The following is a 26,563-nucleotide window of genomic DNA, read 5'->3' as shown; positions in this document are numbered from 1 at the left end:
GCTTTTTTGCATTTCTTTTCCATGGGGATGGTCTTGATCTGTCTCCTGTAGAATGTCACGAACTTCATTCCACAATTCATCAGGCACTCTTGGCCCTTAAATCTATTTCTCACTTCCACTGTATAATCATAAGGGATTTAAGTCATACTTGAATGGTCCAGCAGTTTTCCCTACTTTCTTCAATTTAAGTCTGAATTTTGGTAATAAGGAGTTCATGATCTGAGCCACAGTCAGCTCCCAGTCTTGTTTTTCCTCACTGTATAGAGCTTCTCCATCTTTGGCTGCAAAGAATATAATCAATCTGATTTCAATGTTGACCATCTGGTGATGTCCATGTGTAGAGTCTTCTCTTGTGTTGTTGGAAGAGGGTGTTTGCTATGACCAGTGCATTTTCTTGGCAAAACTCTTATTACTCTTTGCCCTGCTTCATTCCACATTCCAAGGCCAAATTTGCCTGTTACTCCAGGTGTTTCTTGACTTCCTACTTTTGCATCCCAGTCCCCTATAATGAAAAGGACATCTTTTTTGGTGTTAGTTCTAAAAGGTCTTGTAGGTCTTCATAGAACCGTTCAACTTCAGCTTCTTCAGCGTTACTGGCTGGGGCATAGACTTGGATAACTGTGATACTGAATGGTTTGCCTTGGAGACGAACAGAGATCATTCTGTCGTTTTTGAGATTGCATCCAAGTACTGCATTTTGGACTCTTTTGTTGACCTTGATGGCTACTCCATTTCTTCTGAGGGATTCCTGCCCGCAGTAGTAGATATAATGGTCGTCTGAGTTAAATTCACCCATTCCAGTCCATTTTAGTTCACTGTTTCCTAGAATGTCGACTCTTGCCATCTCCTGTCTGACCTCTTCTAATTTGCCTTGATTCATGGACCTGACATTCCAGGTTCCTATGCAATACTGTTCTTTACAGCATCGGATCTTGCTTCTATCATCAGTCACATCCATAGCTGGGTATTGTTTTTGCTTTGGCTCCATCCCTTCATTCTTTCTGGAGTTATTTCTCCACTGATCTCCAGTAGCATATTGGGCACCTCATGACCTGGGGAGTTCCTCTTTCAGTATCCTATCATTTTGCCTTTTCATACTGTTCATGAGGTTCTCAAGGCAAGAATACTTAAGTGGTTTGCCATTCCCTTCTCCAGTGGACCACATTTTGTCAGATCTCTGCACTGTGACCCGGTGATCTTGGGTGGCCCCACACAGCATGCCTTAGTTTCACTGAGTTAGACAAGGCTGTGGTCCGTTTGATTAGATTGAGTAGTTTCTTGTGATTATGGTTTTAGTATGTCTGCCCTCTGATGCCCTCTTGCAACACCTACCGTCTTACTTGGGTATTATTATTCAACCTTCCTGGAAAGATGAGGTGCTAGTTATTTTCCAGACACCCTAATCAGGAAGGCTATGATGTGTGAAATTTTTCTAAGTGCCTAAGTCAGTAATCCTCAAGCAGAGGAGAAATTATTGAAAATAAAAAGAACCACTCAGAAACATTCAAAATGCATATAATTAGGCTCTGGCATAAAGAATCTGATTTAGCACCCACCTTAATAGAGATTTGGCTTCCCTGTGGCTCACCTGGTGAAGAATCCACCTGCAATGTGGGAGACCTGGGTTCAACCCGAGTTGGGAAGATCCCACAGAGAAGGGAACAGCTACCCACTCCAGTGTTCTGGTCTGGATAATTCCGTGGACTGTATATAGTCCATGGGGTCGCAAAGAGGTGGACACAACTAAGCAACTTTCACTTCAGTTAATAGAGATTCCACTTTGAGAAAGACTTCTCAAAGTCCATTAGGCATATTGTAGGTGAGCCTCTTTTCCTTCCTATTAGGAATTCAGCCCACTTAATGGAAGAATGGCTGTACAATCGAGGTAGCAACAGACAATTTAGAGATCAAAAGATTTCACAGGCTACTGATAGGGGACCTGAGATTTATATATATAATTATGGAGATACCTGGTTTAGTGCACATCTCAAAGAAGTTTAAGCTGTTAGCCAAAATAAAAGACTGACAATTTTTATTATGACTTCTATTTTTAAGAATCTTCTGTAGTAAACAATTTCAATACAGTTTTTCAGAATTTTTCCCCCCCTGCTCGTACAAAATAAGGAGTTTGGCTTAAACATCCTCAAAGTGTTTTTTTGACACTAACCTTCCACAATTCTCTCTCCTCTTATACCAATAATATAAATGAGAAGGTAAATCTGTTTGTCTTGATATAAATATAATTTTATAATTTATTAAAGAAATACATTTTAATGGCTTTGGTCTCTGATCTTATTATGTCAGTAGGAGACAAGGGAAGTATTAGGAAAATAAACTAATACTTATTGGGAACCTGGTGTTGAGTACTGGGGCTAGGCTTTTTAAAAATAGAGAAAATTAATACACTGATACAACTGCCTTAGGAAGTAATAAGCAGTCTCTCTACAAAAGAGGAAGCGAGGCTGGAAATCGTTAATTGCTCTGTCCAGGATCACACAGTTAGTAAGTCAAAGAGAGTATCTGGGCCTAAGTGTGGATTCAAAGTACATGCTATTAAGGTGTGTGCTGCTTCCTACCACTAAAACGTACAGAAAGCCTTCCAATAGTCAACTGTATTCACCTTTTCTCAAATTATCTTTGACCAGACTGCTGAAAAGGAAGAAAAGTAAAAAATTTTATGGCTGCTTTTCTGTCCTTATTTAGACATGTATGCCCAAAATACAACAGGATGATGTGTGAAGCAGAGTAATCGAGAAAATAAAGAAACTGAATAACCTGCCATTGACTACATGACAACACGGTTTGTGGACAGTTTATTCACTTTAAAATAGATACTGTGATGTAAAGTTGTCCAGAACTAAAATCTGTAGTATATAGTAGGCAAGTACAAAGGACAGCCAGCACAGTATGCTTTGTTAAGATTAATCATTCTAAATCAAAAGGTAAGAATGATTTACTGTCTATACCAGGTACATATTTTTGGGGAAAACACACTCATGTCAAGGAGATATGATATAGATAGATAAAAGTTCTGAAAGAGAAGCAACCTATTGCAATAAGAGTCTCTTGAAGTTAATGGAGGAAAAGAAAATTTACACATGAGGCTTCACAGTGTGCCCAGTTTCTGGTTTAATACCTGGCAGAGAGCAGTCTAAATAAAAATTTGCTGAAAAGATTTCAGGCACTAGAATTTACATATTTAACAGTCTCTCATTTAAACAACCTATCAATTTCTTTCTTCATTATCTACTAGCTATGTATAATTTACATAATAAATCTATTATTTAAAAACTTTCAATAGGTACAACAATTATATGACATTTCATTAGGATGAACTCTAAATTGCTTGGACAAGATTTATTTTGGAATCACATCATCCAAGCAAAGAAAGACACACAATCAGTTCCTAAGACACAAAATGAAAAAGGTGAGACAAATGTCTGCCTTAGAAGTTTATCAATAACTTCTTATATACACATATATATTCACAAAGTGGTTGAGAGTCCTTTTATACAATCCTTTAAGAGGTCCAGTGACTGAGAGCTCTGTAACAGGACAATGGTCAGACAATTATCATGACTTCCAATGGTTATTTTCCCCTGAACTTTGTTATCCTTTAGTTGGGGAGAGAAAGAAGTCCATTTTCATCTGCTGTATCTAAGATTTTACAGATCACTGGAGATTCAACCTAAAGAATGATAATAAAACCATTTTAAAGTTGCTAAGCTGAATACTTTATTCAGTATTCTGCTAAATGAATACATATAAATTTGATAAATAAATTTATATGAGTCCTTCTTTTGGATAAGTCATCCAATGTTATTTCTACAAAGTGAATTTTTTAGAAAACAATTTTTAGTCATCCATATAAAATGCTAGATAGGTAAGTAGTTATTTTTATCTTTAAGTAAAAGATATAAGAAAGAAAAGGAGTAAAGAGCAAGAACAAGAGAGAAATACATAGCTAGGTCTTACATAACAAAATGTAGAATAATATGGCAAAATAATCAGTTGCACCATTCAAGAAAAGGGTAAAGAAAAATGGCCAAAGATGGGCCAGGTGTTAAAATTACCAGATTCAAGATAATGATAATAAATATAATGGAGGAAATTAGAGGAAATAAGTGGAAAACATAGACAACATGTGTGAATAGATGGGGGATTTTAACAGAGAAAATAAAACCATAAAAAAAAAAATTGAAGAGGAATGTTAGAAATGAAAAATATAGCAGAGATAAATTCATTCAGAGGTGAACAGGACATAGCAGAGGAAAGAATCAATGAACTTGAAGATAATTCAACAGAAAAGATGTGACCCAAATTGACACAAGAAAAAGGTAAGAATAAGATAAAAGAAGATTTGGGGACAACTTGAAATTAGCACGTTTTAATCAGAGTCCTAGAAACAGATGATGGGCAAAATTTTCCCAAAACTCAGACTCAACACTTAGGAACTTGGCATTTTAAAAATTTTATAAATTATTCCTCAGTAACAAAGATTTCAATTTTTACAGAGGTGATATGAGGGCTATATTAAATTCTGGAGACTACTGAATGTCCTTTCTAGACTTAATGCTAAACATTAAAATGTGGCCCCAAACTGAATTCCTGAGTGTTAGTTTTCCACTTACCCCAAGGATATACTGACAAGAGTGAGGCTCTAGCATATATACAGTGACAGCATGAGGAGAATCTGATTCTTTACACCTAAAACAGAGAGTACTTTAAGCTATTGCCCAAACCACACAAAATTATTTTTTTTCTTTTCAAGAATAAAAATATCCTGCAAGTAGTTCTGTACAATTAATAACTGAAATAGCCTAATTTGACAGTAACTATTAAAATAACAATTACAATTAAGATTTTACTATCTTGTAATAAAACTATTTTGTGAAAAATTTGTATTATTAATAAATATAATTATATCTTATATAAACTTTTGCCCATAGGAAGCAAATTAAAGAGAAAGGCATAAAGCATGGAAACTAAAACTTACTTTAGTTTTACAGTCACCTGTCTTGGTTTGTCAGTAATATCACAAATATCTCCATTTCCATAAAAATGTGACACCATCCTGAGTCAGAAAAACAAGCAAGTTTTATTAAATTAGAACTTCATTCATTCAGAGTAACTTTAATGGGTAGGGTGAGAAGATGGTTAGAGGGCTCAATTTTGCATTAAGTAAAAAAATCCAACTATATTCCTTAAAAATACATATTTTAAGGTTATGTCACAGAGAAAGTCTTTCAGGTTCTATAGAATATCAAATTGAGATACTTCTTAGTGGTTTAACTAAGAAGAATGATCTTATTAATAACTTGCATATTATTTACTTGTATACAAATAATTAAGGTTAAACTGCTTTTTAAAAAGTTTTCTTTTAAAGTTAAGCACTTCCCCAGCTCTTCTTTTCCCCTACTCTAAATATTGTTTGCTTTGTCAGTTTTCCCTTCTTCTTACCCTCCATTTAGCTGCACTCCTTAAAATAATGTAATGCAGGAGTAAGAAGGTAAAGCCTATGCTAAGCTATAAATTCCAAAGAGCAGGAACTAAACAAAAGTTTAATTTTGTTAGCTTCATACTTGTGTGCTTCAATACTTGTTGCACATGATACCATGAGCTACCTTCACTTGAAAAATATAAACATTTAAAAAATTGGTCTGTTTAGTATATTAATACTTAAATGCCTATCTCTTAACTTTGCTAATTTTGATTTTGGTCAGTCCAAGAAGTCAGTACATTCTAAAAACAGATCTCTCAATACCATCTGTGCTAGGAAGGACAAAGTTAACATTTGAGAAGGAAAAAGAATGAATGATTTAATATCACTGGGTAATGGACTATAAGAAAAGTTAAAGCTTAGTTATTCTTGGGTAAGAAGAGATTAATTTCCTTCTGCTATAACAAGATATACCTAATAGCCCAAAGAAATGTTGAAGTAGTTTTTCAAAAAAACATTCTTTAACTATTTTCAACCACTACTGCACAACAGTTAAATAACAAAGGAGAATGCTAGAGTATATTTAAAGAGAATTAAGTAACTTAAAGAGGTAAAGATTATACATGAAGGGGTAAAATGCTTTATAACAGGGTTAGACCTAATACCTGGAATTGCAGCAGTGTTACTAACACCAACACTGTCAAAGGAAGTAGTCAAAGTTCATTGCATGCAATTGCCAGGCACTACACTTTACACCAATTACCTCATTTAAATGTTATAACAATTCTCTGAGGCAAATACTACTAGACATGAAAAGTGAGGCTTGCAAAGACTATGTAATTTGCCCAGGGTATTAGGTGAGTCACCAGTGTTTGAATCCAAGGTATCTGACTTTAGAAACTCCTCTTTAACTATTACACTGTGTTGTTTCCTCTTTTAAAAAAACTAACCTAAAAAATGTCCCAGAAAAAAAAAAATAACAAAAAGATTTTATTTTAAATTAACATTTTCCAATATTCTGAGTTTTAAATATTCTAAGATCCAGAGACAAATAAAGTTAGTATTTACCTGACTGTCTGGGTACCATCATCTTGAAGGTGATAGGCTCTAGCGGTATTCTTCTTAGCCCACTCAATATGTTCTTCTTGGTTCCATGTTCCCACAACCACAGAGGTTTTCCCACTATCCTTGTCCTAATATATGAAAAAATATTTGTGACAATGAATGTTTGACATCAAGGTGACATTTATGCTGATGGGCTATAAGCTACAGAACTTATCTTCAACTGCACACTGGACATCTGTTTAGATGTAATAATGTTAGTCAAACTTGATGAGGAGAAATTTGAGCTCATTCTTGCTTATTTCTTGTTCTCTGAATTATGAAACTGGCACTTTCTAGTCAGGTTAGGTCCAGATGTAGTTATTTTTGACTCTGTTGCCCTTCACTCTACATTTATCAGTCCTGTCACTTTCCTGGAGATGGTCTTGGCTTCACTCTTCTATTGGTCTATTGCCAGCATCTCACCCCTCAACTACAGTTTACTCTCTCATACCTAGATACTATAACTACATACTACTGTGATTCCTACTTAAATCTCGGCCTCTATCTCTTACTTGTTATATACAAGTTTCCATATTATACATTTGACATGATGCACCCTATACTGCCCTTTACATGGACTTCTTCCTTCTCTCTCATTTTTCTTTCCTTCCTGTCTTCCTTTTTTTTCTTTGTATTTTATGCCAAGGACCATGTTGGGTACTAGTATACATCTGATGAGTAGAATTAAAAACCCTTACAGAGGCAAAAAGGCATAGCCACTGTATAGTGGAGCTTACTGCCCAGTGGAAGAGACAGAGCCATTAAACATTCTTTTAGCAACCACACCGCAAATTCCTAGACAGACAGGTATTAGCCTGGCATAGTAAACTGTTTAATAAGAGGGTGGCTATAGAGATTGTCTGGGTTTGAATTCTGGTTTCACCATTTACTACCTATGTGATTTTAGGCAAGTTACTAAATCTTTGCTTCAGTTTCCTTATCTTAGAATAACAATACTCATCTCTTATGAGCATTACATGAGTTAATATGTTATGTGTAAAGTACTTGGAATAGTGCCTGGTATACAGTGAGTACTATGTTTGTTAGCTACTATTGTTTTTGTATACCCCAAAGTTCCTACCAGAGTTCCTCAGAAAGTTCTAGGTTATACTACCTTAGCTAAAGTAAGTTTGATAAAACCTAGTGCTGGCAAGTGTATAGGAAAACAGTCATTATTAATGGAAATGTAAACGATCCAACCTTTGCAGGCAACTGTTCAGTATGCATATATTTTGACCCACTAAGTACATTTCTAGATGTGTGCACTATGAATGTACTTGCAAAAGTTTACAAACGCAACTATTTAAAAATGTTCACTAAGATGCTATCACAGCACTGGAAACAACTCAAAGATCATCAGTAGAGATCTAATTAGTACACTGTGTGTATAGGCATAATTCTCTGTACCTGCTGAAAAAAATGAAATCAATTGTTGCTGACATGGAAAGATCTCCAAGATACTAGGTGAAAAGAACAAGTGCATTCAGTATATCCTGTCTGTATAAATAAAAAGGTTATATCAAAATTTATGTATATGCATTATTTTTTTCCCTTTTGGTTGTTAACTAAGAAAATGTTAACAGCTGTTACTTTTGAAAAATGGGACAATAGTGGAGGAGAATTTTACTTTTCATTCCATTCTATATTTCTGGCACATATTCCTTTAATTAAAAAAAAAAAAAACAAAAACCAGTGGGTATTATCCGGACTGTACTTAGATGGTACTTTATCTTTTTTATATTAATAAATGTTATTAAAAATACATAAAACTTCTACAAAGCAGCAAGAATAAGAGGAAAGCATGATGAAATGGGACAGCTCAGGTTTAATGGAAGAAAAAAAGAGTCCTAGTTTACAGACGCCACATACATTTTTTTAGAATGATTTAAATGTGGAAAGTGAGTTGATCTTTCCTGATATGATCCATCATGAAATTTAAGATCAGCTCAAAACATCTCAGGAGGGCAAATATGGTATTTTCTAATTACCCGTTGTTATTTATTTTGGGGAATAAAGAGCCTTTTAAAACAACCAAATCAATATTTATTAATATTAATGTTTGTCTTCAGGGTCTAGTAGTTTACCTTACTAAACAAAGTACAAATAAAACTATTTGGGCTTGAACTTCAGAATTTAAGCAGCTTTAAAGTGTGAGATTCAAGTGTGAGAGAATGCTGACTTATGACAGTATAAATGAAAGCGTAAAGAGCATTTAATCTTAAAACTTAAACTTGGACCTTATGGTACCTTCTTTTGGCTGAGAAACTTGCTGTATTTATCCTATTTTACTGACACTAGTGACAACATTTTATCTTACCATTCACGTTCCTAAATATGAGTTATAAAATGACTAATTTCTTAGCCAAAGCTGAAGAGGTTAGTCATAGTAGTGTATTATTCTTCCAGACTGACAGTTATGCAAGAATTTGAGTAGTTAATAAACAAAGTTACTTTAAGATGACTGATGTAGTCTTAACAACAAGCTTTCCATTTCCCAGAATTTAGAGATGTTTTGTTGAATATTTCCATATTAAAATCATGTCATATTTAAAAGTAACACCAACCCCACTCCTCTATTTTTCCACAATAGATTTTTGAAACTTTAAACCATTTAGTGATAGAATGATATAAATGCTGTGCCATACCTCATGGTATTGATGTACGTGTTTGCCATAGCAGAATTCATATTTCCACCAACCAACACCCTACAGGAAAGGAAACAGATCAAGTTTCAGTACAGAGAAAGGGGTACCAGGGTTTGTCTCAGTATTGCCACATGATAGTAATGGACATATGTGTAATTAAAAAAATTGTACTAGCAATAATATGGTTGAAAATCACAATTAAAAATTATTAATAAACTTAAAAAATGGACATACAGAGAATAACTTTCTTGGTAAAATAAAGTAAAATGAAAATTCTACTTATAACCATATTTTCAACTGAAGCTCTGAGTCAGAGGCAAAATTCCACCTTTGCAGATATTAGCTCAAGTTTTAAATGAGCTAATGTAGGCTCATAACTAAAATACAGGCTATATAATCATTGGTGCCCATTCTAGCAGTTAGTCAGAATCACACATGAATTGCTTATTTAAATAAGCAATTCATATATATATATATATATATTTTATCAAGTAAAGGTCAAGTTTTAGCCTGTGAGTAAAGAGAAATTATAATGACTATGCCTTAAGTGAGATGTAGAGAAATTTCTGTTGGAAAGCTTCCAGAATCGTGCCATTTCTCTATATACAAAATATCTTTCTCAGTGCTGCTAATGTCTCTTGATAAATAACATACAAAGTAAAAGCTGGAAGATAAATACTTAAACTGAAGGTTTATTTCTCACCCCGTGAAAGCAATAGGAACCACTAAGGAACTCTTTTATGAGTTGGTCATCTGTCAATTTAGATATGTGGGTTGTTCCAACAGTGAGCATTGGCTGAGAACCAACAGCAATGGGTTTGTGGATTGCTGGAAATCTCTCTTCCTTAGTTGATTGCAAATCTTCCTAAAATTAAACAAACACATATTTATAGGCTTCAATATGACTTAAATTATTATTTTTTAACTTTGGAAAATTTGGAAAATAAAAGTTGTCTACTCATTTTTAATGTGCTTTAAGAAAATGAATTTTGCAACACTTAATAGCGTAGAGAAAGCTCTAGTCAAGTGTTAGTTCCATCTACCAGTTAGAGGTATGGTGACCATTCTTAACAATACAGAGATAATTTCTAGTTCATATGTTTTGTCTTATTATTCTTATTAAGTACTTCACTATCTGTTAGATTATATTTAGTTTTAAAAAATGTGGTTACTATCTATAAAGAAAGGATAATAAGCAGGCTAATAAAGGGCTAAGTGGGAATGAATATGAATGTTAGTTGTAATTATTCAAATGTAGCAGGACCTGGTTGCTGCCCTGGAGCAAACTGTAGTGTAATAAAGGAAGGGTACAGGGAATAGCAGATTCACAGAGGTATGGGTGATTCAAACAGACTGATGAAGAACTGAAACATAAAGACTTCACAAAGAGAAAACCCTTGCTGAATTCATGAAACATTAATAATTTGTGACTCATGTGAAGGTCTGCTATGTGTTCTGGGTATGTGCACATGACCGTGAGAGAGAGCTAAGAGCAAAGACGTGTGGTACGGTATGACAGTTAAAACCAAAGACAGAAGCAGGCACCACACGGTAGAAAACTATGTGGTGCTAAGTCTGAACATTAACTTTTAGGTTTTAGGCAGAGATATGGTATGATCAGATTTTTAAGTAATTACTTTAGCAGTCACAGGGATGAAGGGACAGTAACAAATCTGGAGGTGGAGAGTCAAGTTAGGAGCTCAGTAACCCAGGCCAGAGATGAAGAGACTCAAACGTAAGGGAGTGACAAGTGGGGTGGAGAGAAGAGGACAGTTATGAAAGAAGTCAATGATTTAGAATCTGGACACTATCTGGGTACTGACAGTGAGCAGAGAGGAAATGAATCTAGACCACAACTGAGGGAATAAGTGTACCAATGAACTGATAAAATAACAATAAAGAAATTAAACAGTAAAATGTATGTCGTTCCTGTAGTTGCCATTGGCCAGTTTTGGTTCTTTTCTTGTTTTCATCTTGTGTAACAGGAGTCACTGGATGTTTATGTTGGAAACCAATGAGCTTATCTTCTCTCTTCTTCAATGTTAAAGAACAAGGACTGCCAAGATGCCTTCTCATTTTTTTTTTAAAAAACCTTGACTTTTACATGGCTCTTTCTACATTTATAGAATGTAGCTCTTTCTACATTCAGAGCCTATACTATGCTCCTGGCACTATTTTAAATACTGAGTATTAAAAATGAAGGAGACATAGTTACTACTCATAAGAAGATAAGGTCTAATAGAGTAAAACAATTACTTAGAATACATGAGACCTACAGCAAGGTCAGTGAAGAAAAGAATACTGCACAGTGAAACCTGTAGCTGAGAAAAGGGGAAGAGGTAAGAAGAAACATGACCATTTATTATTGTTTCTTTTGGATAGAACATCTACTTTCATTTTAAGGAAAATTACCCCAATAAAAGCAAGATGATAGTAGTTTTTGAATCAGGGTTTGGAAATTTAGAAAATAGATTCTTAATAAATCCAGTAATTTCCAAATTAATGTGGTATAGTAACATAGGGGTTCCCCTGTGGCTCAGTGGTAACGAATCTGCTTGCCAATGCAGGAGACCTGGGTTCGATCCCTGGATTGGGAAGATCCCCTGAGAAGGAAATGGCAACCCACTCCAGTGTTCTTGCCTGGGAAATCCCATGGACAGAGGAGCCTGGCAGGCTATAGCCCAAGGGGTCAGAAAGAATTGGATACAACAATCGGAGAGCCAAATATATATTTTGTTAAAAAAAAAATTCTTTATGGTAAAGCTTAGTTCATACTTGAAAGGCAAATCATATGCCAAATATTTAAAAAAAAAGTTATGTGTAATAAATTCAATTTCTAAAAAAATTATTCTGAGATAAAGATGACCAGTTCTAAGTAATTACTCACAGTATTACCTAAGATTTCATATACACCATGTACTATCAAGATGCTAGGTATTTTGAAAGCATTATAGCTATCATCTATAGCTTAAAAAATTTTTTTCTCAACTTGCGGATTTAACACATAAAAGAAAAATAAACTGGCATTTCTTCCTTGAAGAATAATTAAAGTTGGGTTTGTGAAGAATTTGATGGGGCTGACTTTTAAGTACTTGTTAGTACTGAAATCATTATCAAGAAGAAGATGAGAAAATAATTCCATTTCCAATCTTTCAATACAGCACTTCAAATCAAATGCAGATTACGGTTAAGATAATGTTTCCTCCTTATCATAATGGCAGGGTTCATAACATCCACAAAGAGTCTGGCAATATTTTCACAATAAGTATTCAAGAGGAAGGGGCGATAAAGGCCTTGTAGTTAAATTTTAATTAACCCACTGTTAAATATTAACAGCATACTAGGTATCATACAAGAAGCTGGAAACTCCAAGTAATGAAAATTTTAAAAATCTTCCCTCCCTTTTAATGAAGAACCATAGGAAAAACAACCTATTTTAACCATGTAAGTGCTATACCAGAGGGCTGAATAAAATACAAGCTCACAGAAGAGGAAACATTGATCTCATATGCAAGTAATCCATTAGAAATCCTGGTTCATTTGCAAACAAAGTGACACTGAAAGCAGATCTTCAAGCCTACCCCTGACAAATTTCTATGAGTTCATCAGGTGTACGGAGGGAGGGGAGAAGACAACAGAAGAGGGAAAACAGTATATCCACAGGCAAGGAGGTTGGAAAGAATGTGGTACTTTTAGGAAATGCTTAAGTTGTTCAAAATAGCTGGCATCAAAGGAATGGAAATGAGAGATGAGGCTGAGGCCATATCATGAATGGTCTTCTATTCTTCTTTGATAAAATGATTGTATGAACAACAATTTCACCTTGAGGTATCAGTTCAGTCGCTCAGCCATGTCCAACTCTGCGACCCCATGAACTGCAGCATGCCAGGTCTCCCTATCCATCACCAACTGTCGGAGTCTATCCAAACCCTTGTCCATTGAGTCAGTGATGCCTTCCAATCATCTCATCCTCTGTCGTCCCCTTCTCCTCCTGCCCTCAATCTTTCCCAGCATCAGGGTCTTCTCAAATGAGTCACCTCTTTGCATTAGGTGGCCAAAGTACTGGAGTTTCAGCTTCAACATCAGTCTTTACAATGAACACCCAGGACTGATCTCCTTTAGGATGGACTTATAGATCGCATTGAATACCAAACAGTTAAATAAATTATCAAATGTTCATTTCAGACAGAACATTTTATCAGCTGTTTGGGAAGGATTAGAAGGAAGATGTGTGACACTGGTTTTAGGTCTTAAGAAATGATGAGGTTCTGAACTAAAGACAGGTTTGAAAAGCAGTCAGAGGATAACACTGACAGCATTGAGAGACAAGCAGAATGACTCAGGTTTCTGACTTGGGCAACTGGCTAGAGCACACAGCTTTAAAAGGAATGGCAAAGACAAGAAAAGTGTCACTGTGAAAGAGGAAAAAAAAGATAAGTCTGAGAAAACTGAAAATGTATATATGTCCAATAGAAAAGAAAGTGAAGTCGCTCAGTTGTGTCCGACTCTTTGTGACCCCATGGACTGCAGTCTACCAGGCTTCTCCGTCCATGGGATTCTCCAGGCAAGAATACTGAAGTGGGTTACCATTTCCTTCTCCAGGGGATGTTCTCGATCCAGGGATCGAAACTGGGTCTCCCACATTGGAGACAGATGCTTTAACCTCTGAGCCACCAGGGAAGCCCCATATATGTCCAATAGGCAGATGAAAAGGGAAGATGGCATATCAAAAGGGAGAGGCAGTAGAGACAAGTGATTAAGAGGGACAGATTCTAGAATCAGACTACTTTAATTGTAATCTCTAACCCATCACTTGTCACTTCCCCTCTGAACCTTAGTTGCCTAACCTGTTAAGGTGGGTAATAATATATCTTATATGCTGTTGTAAGGATTAGATAATAGCTGTAAGGACTCAACTGTTTAGTCGCTAAGTCTGACTCTTTGGAGACCCCATGTACTGTAGCCCACCAGGCTTGTCTGTCCATGCGATTTCCCAGGCAAGAATACTGGAGTGGGTAGCCACTCCCTTCTTCAGTAAAGATTCAATACATGTTAATAATTGTGATTGTGATTTGAGTTCAGGAGAAAGGTCAGGGTTGTAGATATATATTTATAATACACAGGCATGAAAATGTGAGTTGAGAGAATGGTCGTAGATGAGCTTACTTAAGGAGACAATGTACAAAAAGGAGAGAAAGGATCTGTGAACAGAGCCAAGGGAACTGTAACATTTTAAGCAGCAGGAGTTAGAGAAAGAGCTAGTACACAGGAGAAGAGAACAAGGAAGGTAATGAACTGAAGCAAAGAAAAGAGAAAAAGTTCAAGCTTCAAATGTTCAGCTAAGACCAAGTTATGCACATGTCTAGCAAATTTAGAACCAAAGACAGTTGTTGATCTTAGTAGGAACCATTTAAGGAGAATGACAGAATGATGGTTTGATAATAAATAGCAATGAGTTGAAGAATAAATAAAGTATTAGGAGATGGGCTGTAGTCTATTTTTTCAAGAGGCTTAGCTGGGAAGTTAAGTTAACTAGCTGAAAAATTTAACTGAAATGAACAGGATGCCAAACTTTAAAATCTTATGGAATCATGAGTGTAAGAAAATGCTAAAATAGTTTCTGGGAAGTACTAGAATAAGGAAAATTAAAATCAAAAGAATTGGAATTGACAGTTTTGAGTCAGGATAATAAATTACTATTACCGTACCACAGAAATCATTAAAATACTGATATATGCTATGATTTTTGGAAATGGAAGCACTGAGAAAATACTGTTAGATAATGCTCATACCTCTTTGTTTCTCCTAAAAGGCACCCTTAGTATTTCTTCCTGCTGTTCCAACTGTCTCAGGGTGAGGGGTTTAAACGGCGATCCTGGTAGTGACTGGCAAAATATGTCATTCACAGGAGATGCTCTGAATCTGTTCGGTGAGAACAAAGTGTTAAAGCTAAGCATACAGCATTTTAGATCATGTGTGCATTTCATGTTTAAAATATTAAATCCACATCCTACCTATATTTAGGATGATTGCACAAGAGTGGTGTCAAAATGACAACTTCATATTCACAAGTTGTGACTTCAGCTACTGAAAGAATTTCATGCTTAGATTCAGGATGACATATGTACATCACAGTACTTGATCTGGGCCGGTTCTGTTTCAAACTACAAGGTGTACCATTTCCCATTCCCACTGGATAGTAGGGTGTCATCTGACCTTCGATATTTTTAGTGGGAATCTTAAAAAAAGAGTATAAGACAGACTTTTCATTAGAAATAAAGGTGGGGTGAGGATGGGAGAAGCACTTATTCTGAAAGGAAGAAAACTACATTTTACTTATAAACTAACATTTATTTAATATAATGGTAACACTTCTGTATTTTCTATAAGCTCTCCTAATGCTCTTTTGGTTCATATTCTTACTTGAATATATACATATTTTTAGAGCTAATTTAATACAGCATAAAAGGAAATTTTTACTTGGTGCTAAAATTAAGATGTACATTTATATAAAGGATTACAAAGACATAATTAATATGAATTATCTTCAATAGTTACAAAGAAAGAGACCAGGATAAAATACAGAAACTTCCTATACTGGGCTGGTCAAAGCTTTCTTCACTAAACCCTCAGTGGATGCCTGTGTTAGAATTTAGATTCTAGTATAAGTCTGAAGTTTGATTCGTCAAAAAGTGGGGCTACACAGTTAATACTATCTTCTAAAACAGAAATCTAAATATTACACTGATTCTTCAATCTGGTTATTCTTCTTTCCTGTTATTAACAGACACCCTTCTCAGCATATAAACTCTGAAGTAAATCTATTCAAGGCCAACAAAAGACAAATGAAGACATTTTTACGGAATGGGAGAATAAAGGAGATCATCTCAGAAGACAAGGATTATTAAGGAGTTAGCTCCCACACTTTTATCAACAAACACAAGAAAAATTACATGGACGGGCTTTAAAAAGATGTTGTTAATAGTATCTCCAAGCAAGCTCTTTGGAGGCAGGGAACTTATCTTCTATCACTTTGGTACCCTGTCAGTGCTATATCCAAAACAGGCAATAAATAAAAGATTCTAGAGAAAAATATTTTGAGGTTTCTTGTATGCTGTTTTCATGCTAATGTCTGGAATTAGAAAATCCTGGGTTCAAATCGCAGCTCTGAATTCACCAGCCTTATGACTTTGACCCAATTTCAGTTCTTGTCATTTGTAAAACCAGAATAATAATACATACTTCAAAGGCTATAGGGAGAATTGAGCATTACTCTTCATTATATGTCTTGCACAGCATCTGGCTTATAAACTGGGGCTCAAAAATGTGAGTTTTCTTCCCTTACCCTTTTCTTTCTCTTCCTTTATCATTTCACACTTTGAATTCCATCTTGCTATCCTCCAGAGCCAAAATATTTTGAGATAAATATTTTATCTCAAAGGTGGTCTGTAAAATTAAAACCTTTTAAAATAGCAATGCTATGTCAATTTCTCCAAAGCCACCTTTTTAAATTACAGGCACCCCTTTTAAGTAATTTGTAAGACTTTTTGCCATTTTACTTTACTTCTAATAAAAGTATCATTACGATATGAAACCATTTGTAGGAATATTCTCCAACAGTAAGTTATTTAACTTTATGGAAATTTTAAGGATTCAGAAGTCATTCCTTAAACCACAAGGGCACTTAAAATTGTAATCAGTCACCCTAAGGAATTGTTCTTTTTTAAACAATCCTACTTTTCAGTCATCGATTATGCATTCAGATTCAATAAACATTCATCTATATCTGGCATTCTACTTTGCACTGCAGAGTAAAGAGATAAAAGACAGTCCCTGCTTTTAAGAAGCTTGCAGTCTTGTAGCTTGTTATTTACACATACAGTTTATCTGTTTTACCCAGAGACAGGGTTCAAACAAAAGAAAAAAAATGTGAAAGCTCCTATTATAATTGTTTGCAATGTTAAATAGAGGGGAAGAACCACCGCTAAGCACAGAAGTGATATAATGCTATTACAGAAACTTTCCCAGACACATCTTTGATAAATTCATTTATTTTTGTATGATCTTAAAAGTAAATAAGAACAATACAGGATAACTTTTGCAGAAAAACCTAACAGATTGCAATTTTTCTTTGACCAAATCCTTTGAGGTATTTGATAGACAGTTAAAGAACACTTGGCTATATTCTGTCAATTAAGTTACATAAATTTGTGTTTAGCTGTTCAGAGTAAAAAATCACCAATTATCACTTGCCTCTTTCGATTTTTCCTCTTCTTCTGCTTCTTGTTCTGTGGATTAATACAAAAGTAAGTATAAATAATGAGTGGTGACTTATATACAAGACATAAAATGACTAAGTTTTCAATTTGTAACCTTAAACTTCTTTCTAAAGAAGACTCAAAGCATACACATAATTTTTATCTTACTACTTTAAGCTAATTTTCTTAAAATGGTTTCTTTTGAAAGAACAGTCATTTAATTATTTTATCTTTATTTAGGAAATAGTCTACTTGAGGCATAAAAACTGGTCACAAGTTTTCTTCTAAAATGTTTTTATCTCAGTGAAGGGTTTATTCTTAAAAGAGTTGGCTAATTTGAATAATAGAGATTAATAAAAACATTTCATAATTTGAGGGATATATCTACATGTCTATTTTCATATATAAAGACTTTGTTTAAACCAAGCAAAAGCTAACACTATATAAATATAACACTGACATGTATATCTCACCAGACTTAAAAATTTATTAACAGGTAGAAAAAAAGCAACAATGTTTGTTAAAGCAAAAAATAATGAAAAGATCTCTTTGAAAAAATTTTCTAAGGCATTGTTTAGAAATTTATTTAAGTGTTTTACAATTCATAAAGTATCCCACAAGATCTTTTTTTTTTTTTTAATTGACTGGCTGTATCACGTGGCATGTGATATTTCAAGTTTCCTGACCAGGGATTGAACCTGTGCCCCCTGCACTGGAAGCGTGGAGTCTGTAACCTCTAGACCATCAGAGAAGTCCTTCCCACAAGATCTTTTAAATTCCAATTTGAACATATACTTTAAACCAAATACTAACATTATTATTAAATCACTCTGTAGAAACAAACCTTTTTCGGATAGAAGGTTCTTAGCCAACATATTTCCAAGGTAGTACTCGTGAATATTTACTTTCTATATTAAAAAAAAATAATAACGTAGTTAAGTATTTTGTAAATACATTTTTAAAGAACACAAATGAAAAAAAACCTCATTATTACAGTTTTCATTTTATAATGTTCCATATTTCATAGTTTGAAGAAAAAAATACCTGACCACTTTCCTTCTCTTCATGGTATTGCCGAATGTGTTTTCCGTGACATACTTCATAAGTCCAGTAAGACTCAATCTAAGAGAGATGATGTATACAAAAGCCACGTAACTCAACTGAATTACTTTTTGATATTTTAAGCAACTGAGTAGATTTCTCCCAAGATTTAGAATAAACGTTCATTAAATGAAAGTTATTACTATGCCTCAGAAAATATAAAATTTCTGAAGCCTATTCACTGTTTTCACTAATTAGATAAATATAAAAATTCTGTGAAGCAAATAGTTCTACACCTGGGGTCTGTAATAAACATCCAGCCAAGGGACCATTTTCTACACAGCCTAAAAGATAACAATGAACACTTTTTATTAAAATTGTATATAAGGAAAACTTTCTTTTTAAACATTCAGTTTGGTAAGTGATATATTTGATAAGTGATATTACTGGGTGTTTGCCGCATATACAATACTATACAGGAATTTAAATTTTCAAGGGTTTATTGGCTGCTAGAAATTTATTTTCTAATTATCAAGTGAACATAAAATACATACTCTGTAAGAGCAACTGCTTTGTTTAAATAGGGGCTCCAACAGCTCTCTTGGATTCGGGCCTTTATAATCCTTTTCTTCTTCCTATGAAAGAATTAAGAGTTTAATATCATTATTCGGGAGCTTTCTTCAACTCTGCTGTTTAGCTATTAACTCACTGGTCAAATCACAAATGCTTGAAAATAAAAGGGGAAAAAGTCAAAAGATTTAATAAGATCCTATGGTATGCCATTTCTTTCAAAGGAACTGAAATATATGCAGCAACATGGATGGACCTGGAGATTTCTATATTGAGTGAAGTCACACAGAGAAAGATAACTATCATATGGTATTGCTTATATGTGGAATCTAAAAAAATGGTACAAATGAACTTATTTACCAAAAAGAGAGTCACAGGTGTAGAAAACAAACTTATGGCTACCAGGGGGAAAGGTGGGGGAGGGAGCTAAACTGGGGGATCAAAATTGGCATATACAAACTATTATATATAAAATAGGTAACTGTTAATAGTAAGGACCTACTGTATAGCACAGAGAACTCTACTACTCTGTAATGGACTACATGGGAAAAGAATCTAAAGAAGAATGTATATATGTAATGTATAACTGATTTACTTTGCTATATACCTGAAACTAACACAACACTGTAAACCAACTATACTCCAATTAAAAAAAAAAAAAACTGGAGTATAAAACACAGAGCCATAGAAAAATCTTCAATTCTTCCTTCTCTTAGAAAAAAGTTTCTGAGTATCAGTTTCCTGAGCAATTCTTATACACCTACTTGAGAATTTCTAGCTATAAAAGCCTCGAATAGTTGAATCTTACATAATACACCGGAAAGTTTTAAGATACTTCTCAGTTTTCTAATTTTACATTTCAGACTTGAATGCCATAAATATGTGTATAATTGTGTATGTGTATATTTGTGTCTTTAAGGTTTAAAATAAAATGAAACAGATAGCTGTCTTTCACAGATCTTAAATCTGAACAAAACTTCTTAAGAAAGCACTCACTGAGTTTAATACTTCCATTTTAGAGATTGTGAAAATATTCTGTAATTAGCTCAAAAAATTTATTGAGTGGAGGAATTGAGTTTCAAATTTGTTCAACGTTCCACAGCTAACTATAGCCTATACCTCAGCCTCCTGGCTCCTAGGCTGGTGTCCTTTCCATTTTACCATGCTGCCTCTGTTTCATCTTGAAAGAAGTCATTGCCTTAAAGGATGGATAAGAGGCAGTTAGCGCATTTTAGGAGGAAGAAACGGGCAAGAGCTAAGGTAATGAGAAAGTACAAGGTACCTACAGATTTATTTACTAGCAGTTCTTTATAAAAAATGTCACATATACATAATCTAAGAATTCAGGAATAATGTGATTACTATTTTTATGGTAAGACAGCATTACTGAGAAACCTGTCACTCAATTTTATTTTAAAGTATGCAGTTGCAATGTTTTAAATAAATGTCTGGTAACAGGAATTATCAATGTATTTACAAAAACTTACCTCGTCCCCACTTGCCACAAGGGGAAGAATGCATTTATATTTTTCTTTATGTGTAGTTGTCATGATGACATAATTATCTTCTTTATACAAAACTCCAGTTGTAGGCTAGAAATAGAACAAAAAATGTACATTATTTTATCTGATTAAACTAAACTATAATTTATCATTTCAACAGAGGATTTTCAAACATATTTACTTCCAAAGGCAGGAAAAAAGTCTACATATTTTTTAATGATAAAATGAAGACAAAATAAAATGAAGACTTTTTCTTGGTGTTACAACGTAACAGAAAAAGAAGAAACAAAAATATAGTTTGGAGTATAAAGGAAAAAAGAAAAAAAAGTAGTAATGCAACAGACTGAAGTTATAATATGGATTAAAAAGCATTTAGAGGCAGTGAATGTTCACGGATACACCACCACTGAATACTTATTACCACCTATGTATGAGAGTCTACAGCACCTTACGAACATACTCTCAATTCTTTTTTTTTTTTTTTTTCCTACACTGTTGGTGGGAATGCAAACTAGTACAGCCACTATTCTCAATTCTTTTTGATGGGACATCTGAACCTAAGATAGTGCAGTAATTTTCATATTTGGGTAACATATGGATAAATTACTATGAATCTTCTGTGCTAATGTAACTTTTTTAGTATGTATAAGGGTCAGCAAATTTTTCCTGTAAAGGGCCAGAGAGTAAATATTTTAGGCTTTGTGGGTCATATGGTCTCTATCGCAACTATTCAGCTATGCCATTGTAGGAAGTAAGTACACACGCATTATTAGGTAAATGAATAAGCATGGCTGTATTCTGAGAAAAAAACAAACCAAAAAACCTTATAGAAATCAAATTTGGAGTGGGCCAGCCTAAAGGTGTAGTTTGCTGACTCATGGTATATATCAACAAGACTATCGTTAAAGTGTTCTACAGTATAAAACCAAACTAATTCATAAATCAAAAAGAACCAACACAATTCAAATGAACATTTCAATTACTATAACTGGTATTATTTTACAAAAAGTAAATCTCTGCTTTGTGACAGAAAATATGTCACTAACTACTAAGGCAGATGGAGAAGGAAATGGCAACCCACTCCAGTATTCTTGCCTGGAGAATTCCACGGACAGAGGAGCCTGGCGGGCTACAGTCCATGGGGTTGCCAGAGTTGGACACGACTTAACGACTAAACCACCACCACCGCCGCTAAGGCAGAAGTTTTCAAAGTCTATGAGCAGTATTCTGTGGCAATTCAGTTCTCTCTTTTCTCTTCTGACAGTAGACAAAATCACTAAACTATCTGGCAATCCCTAGTAATGAAAGAACTACCCTTATTATAGGCCTCTACTCTTTCCTCAATTTAACAAAACAACTATAATAAAACCAGTAGTACTTGAAACCTTAAACACAAATAGAAATCAGGGTGATGTTTTCCCAAGATAATAAAGCAAAACAAAAAACAGCAGTAAATACTGACTGTATTAGCTATATGACAGTACCATTTGAACCCTTTACATTATTATCTCATCAATGCTCAAAACAAGCACTGTACCCATTTCACTGAAAAGGAAACTGAAGCCCAGGGCTTAAATAATTTGTCCAAGGTAACACAGTTAGTAAACAGCACAGCCCAGAGAAAAAACCTAGCAGACTGGTTCCATATTCAGTGTGCTCTTAACTGTTTTAACATATTTGAATCAATTTGGTTAACATTTTCTTAGATTACTATACAGTGTATGCTTGCATGTTAAGTTGCTTCAGTCGTGTCCTGGACTATAACCAAGGATCCTTATTTAAAAGAACATTATAAGTGAAGACAGCAATCAAAGAGATTTGAAAGTGAGAGTTGCAAAGCCAAATTTATGATAAAGGGATACTTAGAAACATTTATTCAGTTTAGCCAACAAACTGCTGTTAAGACATAACATTTGTTTCTTTTGGTATTTTTCAGATATAGTCAGAATATATGATGGTGAGTTGTGCAAATGACTCACATTCATTTAGCTAGCAATAGATGGCTTGAAGTTTTGTGAAATCATTCCTGTACTGCAGTGAAGGCTGACAGTAGCATATGACTTAAATGCATTCCTCTCTATTTGTGAAGTACCTGCAATCTAATGTTCAGAACTGGATTAAATAGCAATACTGACTCATTTACTAAAACGTTCAGAACAGTGCTAACAATGGAAAAAGAAACTGCTTGTTTGGAACCACAGCAAAGAAAGACAATTCTTTCTTTGTAATTAAAACTATAATCTTGCGTTTTATGCCTATATGATGAAATTTATTCCTTGTTTTTAAGGTTTAGGTAAAAGGTAACAGAAATAGAAACCATCCCTATTCTTATTTGAAGATTTGTTGTTGCTGCAAAGATTTGTTTTTCATTAGTTTAGGAAAGGCTGCTGCTGCTGCTGCTGTTGCTAAGTGGCGTCAGTCATGTCCGACTCTGTGCGACCCCACAGATGGCAGTCCGTCAGGCTCCTCTGTCCCTGGGATTCTCCAGGCAAGGGTACTGGAGTGGGCTGCCACTGCCTTCTCCATAGGAAAGGCTACTTTCCTCTTCAATAGAACAGACCAAATAACATTTCTTCTATCTGAAAACTCTTTGCTGAAATAGTGTATCATTTATTGGGATCACAAACATTTTTAACAAATTTTACCCAACTTTTTAATAATGGAAATTAGAGGAGAAAAGTTAACTTTTTGTGATTTTTTTAACTTAAAAAAATTTCTGATCAACTAAAATGCTTCCTTTTGATTTTGTAAAATAGGTTTTTACTTAAAAAAATGAATTCTGAATGCACATAATCACAGACAGTGTTTAAAAAAACTTTATATAACTGGACACCGTAAAGTATTTCCAGTGTAAGAGGCAATATTAGCGATATGATAAAAATCAGATTTTAATATAATGAGACTAATCAAGGAGGGGTGTAGTCTTCAAGATTAAGGAACTTGAAAAGTATCTTGGCAAGGGTGAAATTTCTAATGCTTGACACAAGTCTGGAGGAATTAAGACAGAGGACGAGAAAGAAAGCTATTATGGAGAATCTGTAAAATAAACTCAGTGGCACAACTTGTTAACATATAGGATATGATTCAAACCACGGAGATGGTCACCATTTCCCCCAAATGTAGCATTTGTTTTCAAATGGGAATACATTTCTGTATTAGCAAAAGAAGTTCAAAGAAAATTAGACTTATTTTGCGGTTTTCCTTTGGAGATGTTCACGAATTCTGTGTGAAGTAATGAATAATTGAACATTTTAAAGACACAGAGATGATGTTTCAGAAGGAAAATACACACAAAACCAAAACTGACTGCTAAATACAAGTAAAGAAAGAATATAATCATCATTAATTGGAAACATTAAAAAATGTATATTTTTTGGCATTTGATAATTTTTCTAAGTAAATTTGAAAGATGATGTATCATTTTGATATATCTGAATGGCAAGAGAATATAAAGCACAGAAGAGTTTTAAAGATTGAAAAAACCTGAGATCTTTTAATCCAGTCCCTCTCAATTTCAGGTGGTAGAGAGATACAGGATCTTTATCCTAGTTCATTCAGCTGCTCAGTTACATACAAATGTCCACCCAACTGGCCTATAAAACAAAATGACAGTGACAGGTGTGGAGGGCTGTAGTTTCAATTACACAAAGTAGGGAAGTGAAGCCTTGAGATCAAGAAAATATTAAAAAAAATCAGATCAATGATAATGGTTCTTGAGGCTTATTTTTGTGGGAGGGCCATAGGCCTTTTGCTAAGGCATAGGAAAATGTCTCTAGGTTTTCCCCAAAATAACTCAAACTTAAAAAAAAGGAAAAAAATTCTTCCCAAATTTTCAAGCAAGCTCATCTTAGATTATGCTTTGTTGTCAAATAAAAATAATTAAAAACAAAATTTCAAAATAAAATTATCAAGATATAGGAAAGGTTTGTCCACCATACATTGAGATCCTTTTCCATAACCTTTTGCAGCCAGCAAACAACAGTGCCAGAAAGAAAACGGAATGTTTTGGTATTAACTTCTAAAAAGGCTAGTTTTAGTCATCTGCATATAGGTCAGTAAATTTTTAGGGCCACATATTAGCATGCCTTTTTTAATTAAAAAAAAAAACCACATTGATGTAGAGTAAAAAATTTTAATGACCACATTCTTTAAACATCTGCCAAGTTCATGCCTAGTGTGCTCTTCAGAAATAATCACAGAGGTTGGACGAAAATATTCTCATCTCCTAAATTGTAGATGACTTATAACAAACTTTTATATAAATATTTTAATATATTAGTATTTTCTGAATAAGAAACCTACTGTATAGAACTGGGAACTCTCCGTAATGCTCTGTAATGACCTATAGTGGAACAGAATCTAAAAAAGAGTGGATATATGTATATGTTTTAACTGATTCAGTTTGTTGTACAGCAAAAACTAACATTGTAAATCAACTATACTTCAATAAAAATTAATTAAAATATCTCCTGACATTAATGTAAAGACAAACTGGCTTCCCAGAGAAATATCTACTTAAATTTAAGAATCACTGAACTATCAGAATGGAAGAACTGAAAACAGAAAGGAGGAACAAACCAGGTGTGAAATATTAGCTAAAACAACACCAGCAAATAGAAATCTGGGTTGTGGAAATGATGACATCCCTTATCCTGGGACATTCTGTGCTGACATGACAGTATCACATATTCATGTTTTAGTGATACAGTAACAGAACAATATACTAAAATAGTCTTCCAAGTAGAACGACTGCAGATAATTGGAATAAGAATAATTAAAAAAAAACTTATCAGGGGCAGGTGGGCTATTACATTTTCCCTGATTTCCATTTTAAATAAATGAATTAATTACCATACGGTAAGTATCACAAGAGCCTATTTTTTATTGGCTGACAATGGATAGGAAGACTTCTCGGAAGTCTGCTTCCCAAAGGAAGGACTGCAAATATTCATTACTTCGAGGTTATAGATGTTTTTCAGTGTAGGAAAACTGACCATAAAATCTCATGTTCTGGAGTCTTAAGTAACGGTTATAATACATCAGAACTGTAAAGGACATTCTGCATAGTGTTGTTAACATCTCACTGGCCAAACAGCCCTTTCTCAGAGACAACTTTGAAGGTAAAATAGCTGTGCAGTATATGTATACTGTGCATATACGAGAGAGAAAACGAGTATGAGAGGGAACTCATATCCACAGTACAACTGATTGTGTAGGAAGGGTGTGTGTAATACTCCTTGAAGGAGAGAAGGTTGCTGGTGGAGGAAGAGCTGCAGGTGACTTGCCAGAGAGAAAACATGCGCCTGACGTGGTTCTAGAAAAGCTGCTTCCACAGTGGGGGAGTGCTGGTAAACTGGAGAGACAGATTTCTTTAGAAGGGAGAGCAGGTGACCGCTGGATCCTGAATGTGTAGGCATAGAGGCACATCCACAGAACGTGTTTGATAAGCACTTGCTCTATGAATGAACGAACGCGGGGTTAATGAAGCTTTGGACTAGGAATGAAGCATGCACCTGCAGAGGAGGTTCTAGGGGGAAAAAGCGTAGAATACCGAGAGAAGGGGCCGAACTCTTAAGTGCCAGGAAGAAGAGAGATGGCTACTGGGTTCGCAAGGGCACTGACCAGAGAGAACTCGGTGCCGGGCCAGTTGACTCGGAAAGGTATGTCATCGCTGAGCTGGGGTAGCGCTCGGCCACCCCCGGACGCCTCCAGGAGACCGCAGAGGACCAATAACACCGGCCCGCCTGGGACCAGACTCCGCGCGCCGCCGCCTCCTTCCTCCATCCTCCGCCGCCAGTTCTCCAGCCGCCGCCACAGCCTCCTCGGCCCACAGAGGAGAGGAGGGGGAGGAGAAGGAGGCGGCGGCGGGACTACCAAGCGTCCAGGCAGCCCGGGGCCCAACCGCCGCCACGTCTCCTTCCGGAGAGCCCGGCAACGCCGCCCCCGCCCCCTTAGGCTTCCCGCCACCGTTTCCGGGGCAGGTGACTATCAACATCCGGGGCC

General features: G+C 35.1%; 1 protein-coding gene across 2 annotated transcripts; it reads right to left on the bottom strand.

Moving 5' to 3' along the window:
* Positions 1-2,790: 2,790 nt before the first annotated feature.
* ERLEC1 (endoplasmic reticulum lectin 1) lies at positions 2,791-26,530 on the bottom strand. Of its 2 annotated transcripts, XM_040224825.1 has the most exons (14): positions 26,183-26,530; positions 20,546-20,650; positions 19,043-19,123; positions 18,492-18,569; positions 18,292-18,355; positions 17,443-17,477; positions 15,204-15,427; positions 14,982-15,111; positions 9,893-10,054; positions 9,190-9,249; positions 6,509-6,633; positions 4,997-5,074; positions 4,632-4,707; positions 2,791-3,688 (listed from the first exon to the last, which is right to left on the bottom strand). In XM_040224825.1, exons 1-14 carry the CDS (start codon positions 26,342-26,344, stop codon positions 3,617-3,619), a joined length of 1,452 nt encoding a protein of 483 aa, XP_040080759.1. In that variant the 5' UTR covers positions 26,345-26,530; the 3' UTR covers positions 2,791-3,616. The 2 variants fall into 2 exon arrangements, with proteins under 2 accessions (XP_040080759.1, XP_040080760.1); XM_040224826.1 differs by lacking the exon at positions 18,492-18,569 and having other exon boundaries at positions 26,183-26,528.
* Positions 26,531-26,563: the final 33 nt, after the last annotated feature.

The sequence above is a fragment of the Oryx dammah genome, unplaced genomic scaffold (assembly GCF_014754425.2).
Source record: "Oryx dammah isolate SB20612 unplaced genomic scaffold, SCBI_Odam_1.1 HiC_scaffold_25, whole genome shotgun sequence".
Classification (NCBI taxonomy): Eukaryota; Metazoa; Chordata; class Mammalia; order Artiodactyla; family Bovidae; genus Oryx; species Oryx dammah.
The sequence above is the reverse complement of the archived record's forward strand: the minus strand, read 5'-3'. Positions and strand labels throughout refer to the sequence as shown.